Source organism: Alexandromys fortis, unplaced genomic scaffold (assembly GCF_014885135.2).
Source record: "Alexandromys fortis isolate MF-2015 unplaced genomic scaffold, M_Fortis_MF-2015_v1.1 scaffold_84, whole genome shotgun sequence".
NCBI classification, from domain to species: Eukaryota; Metazoa; Chordata; class Mammalia; order Rodentia; family Cricetidae; genus Alexandromys; species Alexandromys fortis.
This window is the reverse complement of record NW_026068017.1, coordinates 3,065,054-3,079,697: the sequence shown is the minus strand read 5'-3', so window position 1 is coordinate 3,079,697 and position 14,644 is coordinate 3,065,054. Positions and strand designations below refer to the sequence as shown.

Genomic DNA, 14,644 nt, shown 5'->3' with positions numbered 1-14,644 from the left:
GTCTTATAGGAAAGGAGAGACCAAAGCTTTGGCCATGCGGGGAGGGAATTCCGGGCTCACAGAAAGGTAGGAGGACTTGGTCTTGAAGTGCCAGACTATGTGGACTCCTTAGACAGGCAGCAAGGTCTGGGCAGGGCTGGAGGAATCTTTAAAGAATGGAGCCTAGGGCTGGCTCTCTTGCCCTGTCATACTCGCAGTACTTTCTGTATGTAATTTCTCCTCTCCAGTCACAAGCGCAAGCACTGCGTCTGCCTAGATTTCAGCAGCTTCCCTGGCCGGGGCACATAAGAGTCAGACATAGTGGCTTAATGGAAAGTACACTGGCTTGCACATCAGACCTGGGGTCCAGGCCAAGTTCTGGCCATACCTATTCTTCCTACTTTATTGCCTCATTTAAACTTTTCTTAGCTACTGTGCTGTATCAAGGTTGTGAGGTTAAGGGACTCACTCTCTCTCAAGGTCACACAGCTAGAAGAAGCAGCGGCTGGGCTCGCGAGCTGGGTTCTGGGAGCCAGGAGCTTCAAGAGTCCTTGCCTTTCCCGCCTCCAGCCTCCTCCACGCCTAACTCTCCTCATCAGCTTCCCTCTGATGCTCAGTCCCCGGTCCCCCCCACCCGGTCTCCCTCCCTCCCTCCCGAGGCCCCTCCCCTCCCCTTAGGCCAACGTCACGTGCCGCCCCATCCCCCCGCGCCTGCGCACTGCTTATTTCCCGCTGTCAGGATGAGGAGGCGGAGGTCGGCGCTCCGGTCCGTCTCTGCCCGGGGCTGTGGCGGCGCCGGCGGCTCCAGCCTTAGCGGTTCCTCCCTGGGCGGCGGCGGCCGCGGCTCGGTCGACGCCTCCACCGCCAGCTGAGCCCGCGGCAGCCCGGGACTCTGCTTCCCCGCCCATCCCTGTTCCCCGAGGCCGCCTCCTGGCCATGGCGCAGCCGGGCCCGGCTCCCCAGCCTGACGGTGAGGCGCCCACCATGGCGGGCGCGGCCTGCCCTGCCCGGCGCTGCGTCGCGGGGGCCCTTGGGGCCGGAAGGGCACGCGCGCGGGCCCGGGGGTGACCCGCGAGGCCGGAGGCGGGAGCGCGCGGGCGTCGCGGGCCTGGGCAGCCCGGCTGGGGAGGGGGCGGGAGGCGCGGGCGCGGGCGGCCGCGGGGAAGGGCGTGGGGAGCCGGCGGGGGAGCGCGAAGAGGAAGGTGCCGTGGGATTAGCACGTGGGTTGCGCCCGTGGGGAAGATGGCAAGCGAGAACATGTGCTATATTCGTTGAGAAATAAAACAAAATAAAAAAAAGCGAGCCCTCGGCGCTGGAGTGGCGGTGTGCCGTCTCGCCCCACCTCTGCCCCCGCCTCCTCAGGCCACGCTCCAGCGCTCTTTGCACCGGGTTCTGTGACTTGTAAAAGTAACTGGGATCGGTAAGGATTTGGTAGCCTTCTGTGAGGGGTGGTGTAGCTGAATGGTAAGCCCAGGCACATTTCTTAGTCTCTTAGGACCTCACTTTCTGACGCACGAGGAGTGCTTGTTTCATGCCTCTTTATCGAGAAAGATGGGCAGGCCGGGGGCCATGCGATAAAGATGGCAACATTCATCTGTGAAAGGATAGCTTAGTGTTATTTTGAGAGTGTTAGAAATGAAAACGGTGCTCGAGAAAGCCAAAGTCGAGGAATCAGTCTTTTTCACCATTTCGTCTCTTCCTTTCAAGCGATGGGGTCTCATTTCGTTGACCATGCTGACCTGAAACTCCTGAGCTGTCCTCCTGCCTCAGTAGCGGAGACTTACAGGTGCAGGACAAACTGTCTTTTAATAGTGCTCATATATTTTTGGAAGGAAAACAAGGCCTTGCCCTAAATAAGCCATAATGATTGTTAGAACCCGTCCTGACCTTTCAGCCGACTGAGCTGTGCTTCCGAGTTTTGGCCACATTGTTTCAGATTTTTTATGTTTAATTTCTCAACATGGAGTTATGTTTGGAAAGAAAGAATGTGCTTGGTCCTTGACAAGATTTTCTGTATCCAGTTGGGAAAGTTCTTGCAGGTGTATTTCTCTAATTGGCCTTTGTGCTTAGCATCTTTACGGGTGCTTGGACACAGGAAGTATTTCATTTGGTCTTTCCCAAGAGTAGTCTCTTGAAGATTTTGTGAAAATCTTTCTGTTTGTTCTTGTCGTGGGGGGAACTGGAAATAGTGTTATCAGATGTTAAGGCTCTTGCTGCTCTCTGAGAAGTGTGCTCCTAAACTTGTTAGCCTCTAGTTTGGGGTTTTGTTAGTTGCCTAAAGGGTGATGTCCAGCTCGGACTTTAATTCGCTTGGTGTTTTATTCCAGTAGAAGAGAAGAGATGGTGGGCTGTCAGGAAACAGGGATGCATTTTGGACCTTCTTTTAATTCTCACCTTTTGTATTTGGTGTCAGGGAAGAAAACTTTCCCAACCCTCTTTGTTACTGCAGACAGAGGCAGAATACCGAGAAAGCTCTGGCTTCTGGTAGGTGTGCTTAACTGGCTGCTGCCTTCTTTTGCCTGCCACGGACAACTCAGGTGACATGAGTCTAGACTCCACATTTCCTGCCTCTTTCAAGATAGAAAATGGTCTTCCCTGCAAATAGGCAGAAGTGACTAAGCACTTCCCAGCATCGAGGAAAACATTAGCGTTGAGGAATCTCATATTCTCAATCTTGCTATTACCAGTTCGGGGTTATTACCTATTTTTCAAGTTTACATTGTAATTTTTTATTGTAAATTAATGTAAACGGGTGACCGTAACTATCGTTCTCAAAGGGAGATAGAATTTGGTATGTTTGAGTTCCTTGTGTCAGTGTATGCTTAGAAGTTCATCTTGGGGAGTTCGTTTTTCTCTTTAGTTGGATTCATGGTGATAACTTTAATTAAAAGCACATTTGATTTCAGTCTCTACAAAGGATTTGGAGAATTCCTTTGCGTCAAACTGACATTAAACTTAACTATTTAGTCTTGGACTTTATTTTTCTTTCCTGTCATCTCAGTAGCAGTTGCTGACTCTTTTGACATACTTTGCTTGTTTTTAATGAGGATATGGTATATTAAGAGTAGATTTGTGTGTAATTGGCAGGATGTGATGTAGCCATTTACATTTTTTCTTATTTTGTAATTTTTGAAAGTTTTGTTTTTTTTGATGATGCATTTCAATAGACCAATGTCAACTGATTAAATTATTTTCCCTTGAAAATTCAAAGACAAGTGTAAAAATTTTCAGACTTCAGTTGAAGCTAAACTATATCTTAGAAGCATTTGTCCTGATTTTGCTTTATTAAAATTAAATTTTTAAAAATTACCTTTATTTGTGTGTGTTTGTGTATGTGTGTATACTTGCCAAAAGGTCAGAGGACAACGTGTGGGAGTTGGTTCTCTCTTTTCATTATGTGGTTTTTGAGGTTGACAGGCTTGACAGAAGTCACATTTACTTACTGAGTGATGTCACTGACCCCTTTGTTTTTTGTATAATCTCTTTATTTAAAAATTATATGTTAGAAAAAAGGATTTTGAATGTTTTCCCATAAAGATCTGATAAGTATTTGAGGATGTAGATAATGTTTAACTTCTTTTACACATTTTATAATATGTGCTAGCTTCAAAACATTGCAAAGCCTGCCCCCTTTGATGCTTTTATTTTATTTTTTAAATTTATTTTTATGTGTTTGAGTGTTTTGCGTGCATGTTTGTGCACCATGTGCTCGTCTGAGGCCTTTGGAGTCAGAAAAGGGCATCTGGTCTCCCTGAGACTAGAGTTAGAGATGGTTGTGGGCCATCATCTGGGTGCTGGGAATGAACCCAGGTTCTCTGGGAGAACAGTCTTAATTGCTGAGCCATCTTAGTCCTCCATTGATGTTTTATATATTAGGGAAAAAAACCTTAAGTAAAAGTATATTTTTCCATTTCTCAGAGGCAAGATTTCTGTTCTGCTTTTTATTCCGTTATATAGACATGCTACCTTTAATCTTTGAAATAGATGGGTACAAAGGTCTGCAACTTTCTTGTCTCACTTAAATGTTACTTATCATTACTCTGTATGTGTGTGTGTGTGTAAATGGTTACATGGCCCTGTGACATGCCATAACCATTGTAGGGGGTGCTATTGTAATAGCTTCTAGTTTTTGATGAAGAAACTGAAGCACAGAGAAATTAAACATGCCTGGAGCTACAGTAAGTTAGAGGGGCAGGATTCAAACACCGAACATTTGAGTCCAGGATCCTCTGGTTTGTTTACTAGAGCAGAAGGACCATTGTCTGTTCCTGTACTATATAGCTCTGCCATTTTCTTATTAAAAGTCTATTCCATCACGTGTGTGGTGTGCATGATGAATTTTCTTGTTTTTATTCATTATTATTTTAATGATTTTTGTTATTTTATGTGTGCTTGTATTTTGCCTGCATGTATGTCTGTCTCTGAAACCCACATAGGCTAGAAAAGGGAATTGGCTCCCTGGAACTGAAGTTAACAGGTGGTTGTGAGCCACCATGTGAGTACTGGGTATTGAACCTCCTCCGGAAGAATATCAGTTCCCTTAATTGTTGAGCTATCTCTCCAACCCCTATTTTTATTTTTATTATTGGGACAAGGTTCTAATCTAGCCAAACTGGCCTCCAATTCATGATGTTCTCCTGCTGTATCCTCTGGAGTATTGGGATGACAGGCTGTGTGTTTCCACAGATGCGCTAGTTGGTTGCTAATCTCTTCATTTTATAAGCAGTGCTAAGATGGTGTACTTTTTTCTACTGGGGTTTGAATCCAGTACCTTGTACATGCTAAGCAAGCACTATATTACTGAGCTATAGTTCTAGTTTCTTTTACCTCTTGAGACAAGGCCTTACTCTAACACAGCAGTCCTTGAACTTAAGATCCTCCAGCCTTAGCTTACTTAGTAGCTGCAATTGCAGGCCTAACCACTGGTGCTCTTGCTTTTATATCTGCAAGACTACTGAGTTAAAAGGAAACGTCCTTATGGATTTAAATTTTAAAGCTGCTGCTAGTTTAAGCTAAAAAAAAAAAAGTATCAATTTATATACCTGCCAAGGTATATGAGAAGGTAGATTTCCTCATTAAAAGCTCTGGGTGGCTGTTACAGTCTCCTGCTAGGTACTGCAAGTTAGTCTTGGATTCACTGCATAGCTCTGGTTCACCTGAAGCTAACAGTAGTCCCATCTCATGTCCTAAGTGCTGGGATTACAAGTATGCCTACCATACCTGAGGTGTTCTTTAATTAATGTTTTGGTGCCTGGACTATGCTAACCCCTCTGTTAGTCTCTAAGAAATACAGAGATAAGTCAAACCAGATCCAGTCTCTGTTCCTAGGTAGTCATTTAGTCATTAATTAGATTATTCCACAGACGGTGTAAAAGCATTTATTCAACTATTACTAATGTGAACTACTTGTCAGGCACAATTCTGGTAATTATAATCCATCAGTGAGCATGACAGGTAATAAACAGCCCTGCTTTAATGAAGGGAAACAGGTACTGAACATACATAGGTTATATACATTCTTAGCCAATAAATGCTCTTTAAAACAGCAGAGCAGCGTCCTAGGAAGCATTGGGCTTGTTTTATTTGATTACTTAAGTGTTTATGTGCTTGTGGGGTAGGTTAGGTTCCCAGCAGCCAGAAGAGGGTGTTAGATTCCCAAGAGTAAGAGTTACAGTTTGAACTACCTGGTGTGGTGGGTAGGGACTAATCTTGGGTCCTCTGCAAGAGTTACAAATGATCTTAACTGCTAAGCCTTCTCACTAGCCCTGGGGTTGGTTTTAAATGAATTGTCGGAATAGTGATTTCTGACACAGATATTCCGATACAGATAAAATTTATGCAGAGACCTGAAGGACGAAGTGGAATTAGCCATGAGGCAAAGCTTCGCGAGGACATATCTAGCATACTGAAGAGGCAGCTGTGGCTGGAGTGGTGTTAGCAGAGTGAGAATGAGCCCATCACAGAGATAGGGGATGGTGATTTTGTAGGGCCGCAAAAACATTTTAAAGATCGGGTTCACTCTGTATAAATGAACAAGTGAATCAATCCATTTCACTAGGGGAAAACATTGAAAAGGTTTTAAGCGGAAGAGTGATATGGTTGGACATAACAAAAGGTGCTGGGCTTGATAGCTCAAGCCTGTAATCCCAACATAGAAGACTGAAGCAGAAGAATTGCAACAATGTTTGAGACCAGCCTGGCCTACAGAGGGAGAACCTGCCTCAAAAAACTGAAAGCAACAACCCACAAACGAGTAAACAAAAACCACAGACAAACAAAAGCCCACATTGCTTTGGTTGTTGGATTGGCACTAGGATTTAAGGGAGGCCTGAATCCAGGAAAAGGTGGAGTCTGGACCAAGATGATTGATGGAAACTTTATTTTGAAATAATAGCCTGAGGGGTTTGCTGATGGCATTGGATGTATGACAACTGATAGAGGAGTCAAGGAATCCCAAAATTCTGCCTGAGGACCTGTGAGGGGCACACAGTGCTACACATTTGAGGCATTTGGCCATTTAGAGGCGGTAGTCCTGGTATTCCTGTCTGATGGAGCAGGAGTCCCTCTCTTGGAGCCAGCAGAGAGAAGGTATGAGGTTTTAGTCGTCTTATCTTTAGAGATGAAAGAGATACCTTTGAAGGGTTTGAAGCTGGTAGATGACAAATGGTGGCTTTAAAAAGTAGATTGATTCTCTTCATTTTCATGGAGCTGTGGAATGAGCCCAGGTTCTTTGTATATACCAGGTAAGTGTTCCATCCCTGAGTCTTAGCGATTATATTGTTTTCAGGTAGGGCATGTTTGTGTTACTTTACTTATTTTTTTTTTATTTAATGGTTTGGAGTATGTGTGCTCATAGCACAGTGCTTCTGAGGTGTCAAAGACAGTTTGTGAGAGGTGGTTTTCTCTTCTATTTCTTTTCTTTTTTTTTTAAATATTTATTTATTTATTATGTATACAATATTCTGTCTGTGTGTATGCGTGCAGACCAGAAGAGGGCACCAGACCTCATTACAGATGGTTGTGAGCCACCATGTGGTTGCTGGGAATTGAACTCAGAACCTTTGGAAGAGCAGGCAATGCTCTTAACCACTGAGCCATCTCTCCAGCCCTATTTCTTCTATTTCTATTGGATTCTAGGGATCAGATTCAGCTAGCTCCCTAGGCTTGTGTGGCTAGCTGCTTCATTCACTGAACTGGCTGGCTGGCCCCCATTGACTTAAGTTCTTGTTGTGAATTGACTATTATATAATTTTTCCCATTGGATTATACTTGCTAATTATTTTTTTCCTGCTTGTGTGGTGTATGTTTTTGTGTATTTGCAGGTGCATGCACACATGTGCATGGATGTCAGACACTGACATTAGATGTCTTTTTAAAAAGCCTTTCTCATTTTATGAGGCAGGGTCCCTTACTGAACTTGGCACTTGCTGGTTAGAACTGAGCTACTGCTTACAACTGAAATTGGTGAGATTTGCTGGTCAGCAAGCCCCAGAGATCCTGCTGTCTTTGTTTCCCAAGAGCTGGGGTTATAGATGTGTATCTCTGGCTTGCATTTTGTGTGGATGATGGGGAATTGAACTCAGGTCCTTCTGCTTGTGAGGCAAAATACCGACTGAGCACTCTCAGCTTTCTTTTCTTGTTAAATTAGAGCAGTGCTCTATACACTGTACTAGGTTTTTGCTATGTATTAGATATTTTGTTTTCCTAATTTGTTGTTTACCTTTTAAAAAAATTGTACAAAAGGCTCCAAAGCCACAGAGAAACCCTGTCTCAAAAAACTAAAAAAAAAAAAAATGTACAAAAAGCAATTTTTTTGCAATTGACCTTTTTGTTGTTATTTTGTTTGTTTTTTGTTTTTGAGACAGGGTTTCTCTGTGTACATTTGACTGTCCTCGAACTCACTCTGTAGACCAGGCTGGCCTCAAACTCACAGAGATTCCCCTGCCTCTGCTTCCCAAGTGCTGGAATTAGAGGCATGCACCATTGTGCCCATCTCTGACCTTTTTTTTTTTTTTTTTTTTTTAAAGTTTATGATCTTAAGGTTTCTGGATTAGAAGGATCTTTCCACCTCCTATTTCTCAGTTCTTTTATAGTCTCTCTCATTTCTTTTCCCCTAAGACAGGGTTTCTCTGTGTCATCTGACCTGGAACTCACTCTGTAGACCAGACTGACCTTGAATTCAGAACTGAAATCCGCCTTCCTTTGCCTCCCAAACTCTGGGATTAAAGGTGTGCGCCACCAATGCCAGGTACTTGTTTTTCTTTAATCCACCTGGATTTCATTTTAAAATTTAAAGGGAAAGTTTAATGTAAAGAGTTAATAGGCTACCTACTAGGACAAAAGGAGACCTTAAAGAATATAGAACTACAGCTTGCTAGACAGTTTCTGCTTCCAGGGCTGAGGCCAAATAGACAGGGAAAGAACCCAACTCAGTTCCTGTGTAAGAGCAGTGAAAACTCTTGAGCCATTTTCCCAGCCTGATAGACTCTTCATGTATAGTCTTTTTTTTTTTTTTTTTTTTTTTTTTTGTTTTTCGAGACAGGATTTCTCTGTGGTTTTGGAGCCTGTCCTGGAACTAGCTCTTGTAGACCAGGCTGGTCTCGAACTCACAGAACTCACAGTGCTGGGATTAAAGGCATGCGCCACCACCGCCCGGCTCCCATGTATAGTCATTAAATTGAGTTTAATCTTTATAAGAATATCTGTAAACTTTTATTATTTATTTTTGTGTAGTACTATTGTGTCAGATAATGGTGTGTTTGGGGAATATAAAGATGAATGATAGATAGCCTGCCTTCTATACGTCGTTGATTTAGTGAGGGAATAGCCTTGAACTTTGAGGATGCCCAGCAAGAAAACAGATAGTGATATTTTTTAAAAATTGTTTTTATTGAGCTATATATTTTTCTCTGCTCACCTTCCTCTTTCTTTCCCCTCCCCTTCTGCCCTCTCCCATGGTCCCCATGCGCCCAGTTTACTCAGGAGATCTTGTCTTTTTCTACTTCCCATGTAGATTAGATCTATGTAAGTCTCTCTTAGAGTCCTCTTTGTTGTCTAGTTCTCTGGGATTGTGAATTGTAGGCTGGTTTTTCTTTGCTTTATGTCTAAAAGCCACTTTATGTGTGAGTACATATGATATTTATCTTTCTGGGTCTGGGTTACCTCGTGTGTGTGTGTGTGTGTGTGTGTGTGTGTGTGTGTGTGTGTGTATAGTGGCATTTTTGATTGGTAGTCTACTTTCTGTTCCTTCTGGAGAAGAAAGCTTGCCACCTCCTAATTTTTTTTTAAATATTTATTTATTATGTGTACAGCATCCCTTCCATGTGTGCCTGCAAGCCAGAAGGGGTGCCAGGTCTAATTATAGATGGCTATAAGCCACCATGTGGTTGCTGGGAATTGAACTCAGGACCTCTGGAAGAGCAGTCAGTGCTCTTAACCTCTGAGCCATCTCTCCAGCCCCCACCTCCTAATTTTTACTGGTTATGTATTGTATTTTTCTTTTAACTAAAGTAAGGTTTGCCATACTATAACTGCTTTAGTTTTATTTGCTAGGATCCCCCAAAGGAAATCCCAAGCATTTTTTTACATGTCAGTCTGAAGCAATTTGATGGTAATGTGTTCTTTCTAAGTACTTGGTTTACGGCTTTTATTACATGACTAGAATCTACTTACTATTCTTGAGATTCTTTTTCAGGCAAATTCCAGTTAGTGACTTTTATTGGAACCTGGCACCTGGTATTCTCTAGATATACTTAACCTAGGAAAATAGTAGAAAGTCACACAGCTATATCCAAAAGGAGTCCTAGAGAGCAGTCATCATTCCCAGTTTATGAATGAGGCTAAGGACTAAAGAGATGAAGTCACTTGTACTGTGGCAGTGAGTGTTGGAACTTGGAAGATGAGCTGTCACTGGTCTTCTGAGTATTGCTTCTTTTATAAAAAATAAACTTTATTTAGAAGCCTCATTCTTATGTTTCCTGAAAAGAATCACCAAACTGATAGGAGCCAAACACATTAGAGAGTCTTGATAATCAATCCCCCACTGCCACCACACACAGAGGGTTTCTCTCTGTAGCCCTGATTGCCCTGAAACTTGAGATTCACCTGTTTTGGACTCCGCAGTGCTGGGATTAGAGGCATACGCCACTACACTCAGCCCAATACTTTTATTTTGTTGTTATGTTTTTGAGACACATTTCTCTGTGTAGCCTTTGCTCTCCTTGAACTTATTCTGTAAACCAGGCTAGCCTTGAGCTCACAGAGATTTGCCTGCTCTGCCTCCTGAGTTCTGGAGTTAAAGGCTTGTGCCACCACCACCTGGCTACTTTCATTTCTGAAACAATTTGTTGATAATGGGTGTTGCAGATGTTACAGAATACTTTTTTGTTGTTGTTGTTTTTTGAGGGTTTTGCTGTAATTTTAGAGCCTAGCCTGGAACTAGCTCTTGTAGATCAAGCTGGCCTCGAACTCACAGAAATCTACCTGCCTCTGCTGCCTGAGTGCTGGGATTAAAGGCGTTCGCCACCACCGCTTGTATCTAGAATACTTCTTTAACATAAAAGTCGGTGAATACAAATACCGTGAGGAAGAGGCCGCTTGTCTGAGTGATGGTGGTATTTCCAGCATAATACTTGTCCTAGAGTTAATGTGAACAATAGATTTTTTTTTGAAAAAAATTGACATGAAAACAGGCAGTTATGATAATGTGGTCTCATCTTTTCATTCAAATATTTCTCAATATTTTGATTATACATAGTAGAGACATCTTGCACTATTCAGAAAGTTAGGTAACACAGACCCTCCACTCACTAGATCTTATTCATATTGGAGAGAATGGTACATGAATACAGTCTTGAGAGTTATAAAGAATTTTTGACAAACGGAGAAGTAAGTTCATGGATGCTGCAATTTACCAAGATTGAACTATAGAGAACAGTCCAGTAATGAGTAAGGTTGAATCAGAAAAAGTTTGTCATAGAATCAGCCCAGGGTCTGAGACTTCACTGATGAGTTCCGTCAAGTATTTAAAAGATTAATACCAGTTCTGCAAAAACTCTTTAAAAATTTGGAAAGGGGAAAGGACTCCTTCCAAGTTCACTCTTTAGTGCCTGCATTACTTTGATACTAAACCAGACATGGATACAAGAAAAAGCCTGGCATGGTGCTGCATGTCTGTAATGCCCACACTTAGGCAGAGGTAGGTGGGTCCCTGTGAGTTCAGAGGTAGTATAGTGAAGCCCTGTCTCAAAAAACAAATTATTACTCTTGAACACAGATGCAGAAATCTTCATTAAGCTCTTGAGCAAATCTAGTTGCATATTAAAAAAGATGATTCACCATAGTAAAGTGGGATTCATTCAGAAGTGCAAAGATGGTTCAACACATGTAAATATGGGTGACCATATCAAGAGAATAATGACAAAACCATAGGGTGATTATTTTAATAGATGCAGGAAAAGAATTTGATAAAAGTCAGTATCCCTTGGCAAAAACTCAACAAATTAGGCATAGAATTAATAACATGCGGGCGATGGTGGCGCAGGCCTTTAATCCCAGCACTTGGGAGGCAGAGGCAGGCGGATCTCTGTGAGTTCGAGACCAGCCTGGTCTACAGAGCTAGTTCCAGGACAGGCTCCAAAGCCACAGAGAAACCCTGTCTCGGAAAAAAAAAAAAAGAATTAATAACACAATAACTACCAATTTTGATAAAATCCACAACTAACATCCTGAATGGGAAATCATTTTATCACTTCTATTTGATACAGAAAGGCAAGTCCTAATCAGAGCAGTTAGGTAAGAGAAAGCAATAAAAGGTGTCCAGATTGAGAAGGAAGAAGTTAAACTGTCTCTCTGACTCCAATATAAAACATCCCCAGAGTAATTTGGCTCCCCAAATAGCAATATTCAGAGGTGGAGCTTTGGAGGAAACGATTGGGTCATAAGGCTTTGCCTTTATCAGTTACTGTACTGAAGTGTTCACAATTTATGAAATTATTAGGAGGTGGAAGAACTAGGAGATGAGGCCTAGTTGGAGGAAACAGGTTACTGAGAGCATGCCTCTGAGAGTTATGTCTCAGGTTCTTCCATTTATTACCTCCTTGGCTTCCTGGAGCTATAGAAGTGAGCAGCTCTCTCTCATTGTGCCATGTGCTGGAGTGCATGGCCTGAAACCTGAAGCTGTGAGCCCAAGTTAGTCTATGGACAGTTCCCCTCAGGTAGCTGTCACACTGGCAGAAACTGAGCATATTTAGAAAACTCTGAAGATGACACACATATACAGTGAGAACAAAATCAACATAATAGAAGTGAGGGTGGGGAGCTAGCTCAGTGATATAGCATGTGCAGTTGAGAGATGTAGATTTAATCTCTAACACTGCAAAAATCAGTGAACAGGAAAGAAAAAAATAGCTTCTTACCCTAAACAAACAAACAAACAAAAAGCCTGTCGTATTTTTATGTACTTCCCTCCATCTTGAAGAAAACAAATTTCACTTATAATAGCTATAGAAGATAATAATAGCAACTGAGTAGTGGTGGCACACACCTTCAATTCCAGCACTCAGGAGGTAGAGGCAGGTGGATCTTTGTGAGTTGGAGGCCAGCCTGGTCTACAAGAGCTAGTTCTAGGACAGGCTCCAAACCTACAGAGAAACCCTGTCTCGAAAAACAAAACAAAAACAAAAAAAGATAATAAGAGCAAAGGAGGGGAGCTATCTCAAAACTAAAAATTACAAAACTTTGATGGAAGAGGGTACAAATAAATGAGAGTATCCAGTGTTCATGAGTTGGAAGGATTAACACTGTTGAAAATGTCCACTTTAAAAAACAAAAACAAAAATTCTGGCAGTGGTGGTTCATACCTTTAATCCCAGCTCTCGGGAGGCAGAGGCAGGTGAATCTCTGAGTTTGAGGCCAGCCCTGGTCTACAAGATAGCCAATGCTACTTAGAGAAACCTTGTCTTGAAAAAAAAAAAAAAAAGAAACCAAACAACTTTGTCTACACTGCTGGAAGCTTCTAGTAATTCTTTGTAGCCATCAAAAGACCAATGGTGTTCATTAGAGAAATAGGAAAAAAAGTCTTAAAATTTTCAGGGAACCTGTGAAGTCTCTGAGTAGTCAATCGGTCTTGAGTAAAAAGAAAATCAGCATCATCTTACCTGATTTCAAAATTTACTACATAGTGCCACTTTACAGTGGTTGTTCTTAAGGCTGTTTCCCACAGCCTAAAGAGATGGCCACACCCACCTGTAGCTCCCTGGGAAAGAGTTAAGAAACAATATACTGTGACTTGACAGCTCTTCATTTACATCTGATTCTTTCATGCTCTTTGTCACGCGACCCGTGCTGAACTAAATCATGTCATGTAGCACTCCACCAGCCTCTAAAATGTTGTATGTATATTAAACAAGGCAGGGTTCTCTTTGTTTAGGGGTTTCTCTGGAGACTTATCAGTGGGTCTAGCTAGAGAAGTTGACTTCTACCCCATACTCCTAGTGGTGACTATCCATCTCTTATTCTATTTGAAGGGAGGGCGTTGAGGCAGGGTTTCCCCATGTAGTCCTGGCTGTTCTGGAACTCACTCTGTAGACCAAACTGTCCTTGAAAGTTCTAGGTTTAAGGGCATGCACCACTGCCACCTGGCGCTCTCTCTCTCTCTCTCTCTCTCTCTCTCTCTCTCTCTCTCTCTCTCTCTCTCTCTCTAAGATTTGTTTCCATGTTTGTACTCATACATGTAGTGCTGGATTCTTTGAAGCTGGAGTTAATAGGTGGTTGTGAGGTGCTAGACATAGGTGCTGGGACCTGAATTTGGGACCTCTGGAAGAGCAGAGCAGCATGTGCTCTTTAACAAGCTTTTTTTTTTTTTTTTAAATGTGCATTGGTGTTTTTCCTGCATGAGGGTGTCAGATACCCTGGAACTGGTGTTACAGGCAGTTGTGAGCTACCATGTAGGTGTTGGGAATTGAACCTTGGTCCTCTGGAAGAGCAGCCAGTGTTGTTAACTGCTGAGCCGACTTTCCTGCTCTTTTCTTAATGAACCTTTTCTCCAGGAATTAAAGGGATATTTCCTTTCTTTTAAGGCCCTGTCATGACTTCTTGCATAATTTGAACCCTTTCCTCTCTAATGGGCTTCCTACTACCTTGAGGCCAGATCATGAACTGGAGGCCCTTTCACCTAATAAACCTCATTCCCTAAGGGTAATTATATGTCATCCAGTATCATCTGCTGCCACTCCAGTATTATATTTAACATTATAAAACTATTGTAATTAGATCAGCTTGGGATTAGTGCAAAAACACCCATAGGCTTGGGGTGAATGTAGGTTCTTGCCTAGCATATGCAAGGAGTTGGGTACAATCCCCAGCACCAGAACACACAACAAACCAGACACAAATTAATCCATATTCTTAAATCCATACTATTATAGCCACTAAGGTGGTAAGAACATAACAATAGCCAGGCAGTGGTGGCGCACGCCTTTAATCCTAGCACTCAGGAGGCAGAGGCAGGCAGATCTCTGTGAGTTTGAGGCCAGCCTGGTCAACAGAGCGAGTTCGAGGACTGGCTCCTAGCTACTGTCTAGAAAAATCACACACACAGACAGACAGACAGACACACACACACACACACACACACAAACCAAACCAAAAAAAAAAAACAAAGACA

General features: G+C 42.5%; 1 protein-coding gene across 3 annotated transcripts in view; it reads left to right on the top strand.

Annotated features, from left to right (window-relative positions):
- Positions 1–710: 710 nt before the first annotated feature.
- The window catches only part of Rabep1 (rabaptin, RAB GTPase binding effector protein 1), an 83,696-nt gene continuing 69,762 nt past the window's right edge, over positions 711–14,644 (top strand). For all 3 annotated transcript variants that reach the window (XM_050162596.1, XM_050162595.1, XM_050162594.1), the window contains exon 1: positions 711–949. Coding sequence is in view for 2 of the 3 variants with exons in the window: in XM_050162595.1 (XP_050018552.1) it covers positions 916–949 (34 nt within the window). In the remaining variant the exon portion in view is untranslated. The remainder of the gene's footprint in view (positions 950–14,644) is intronic.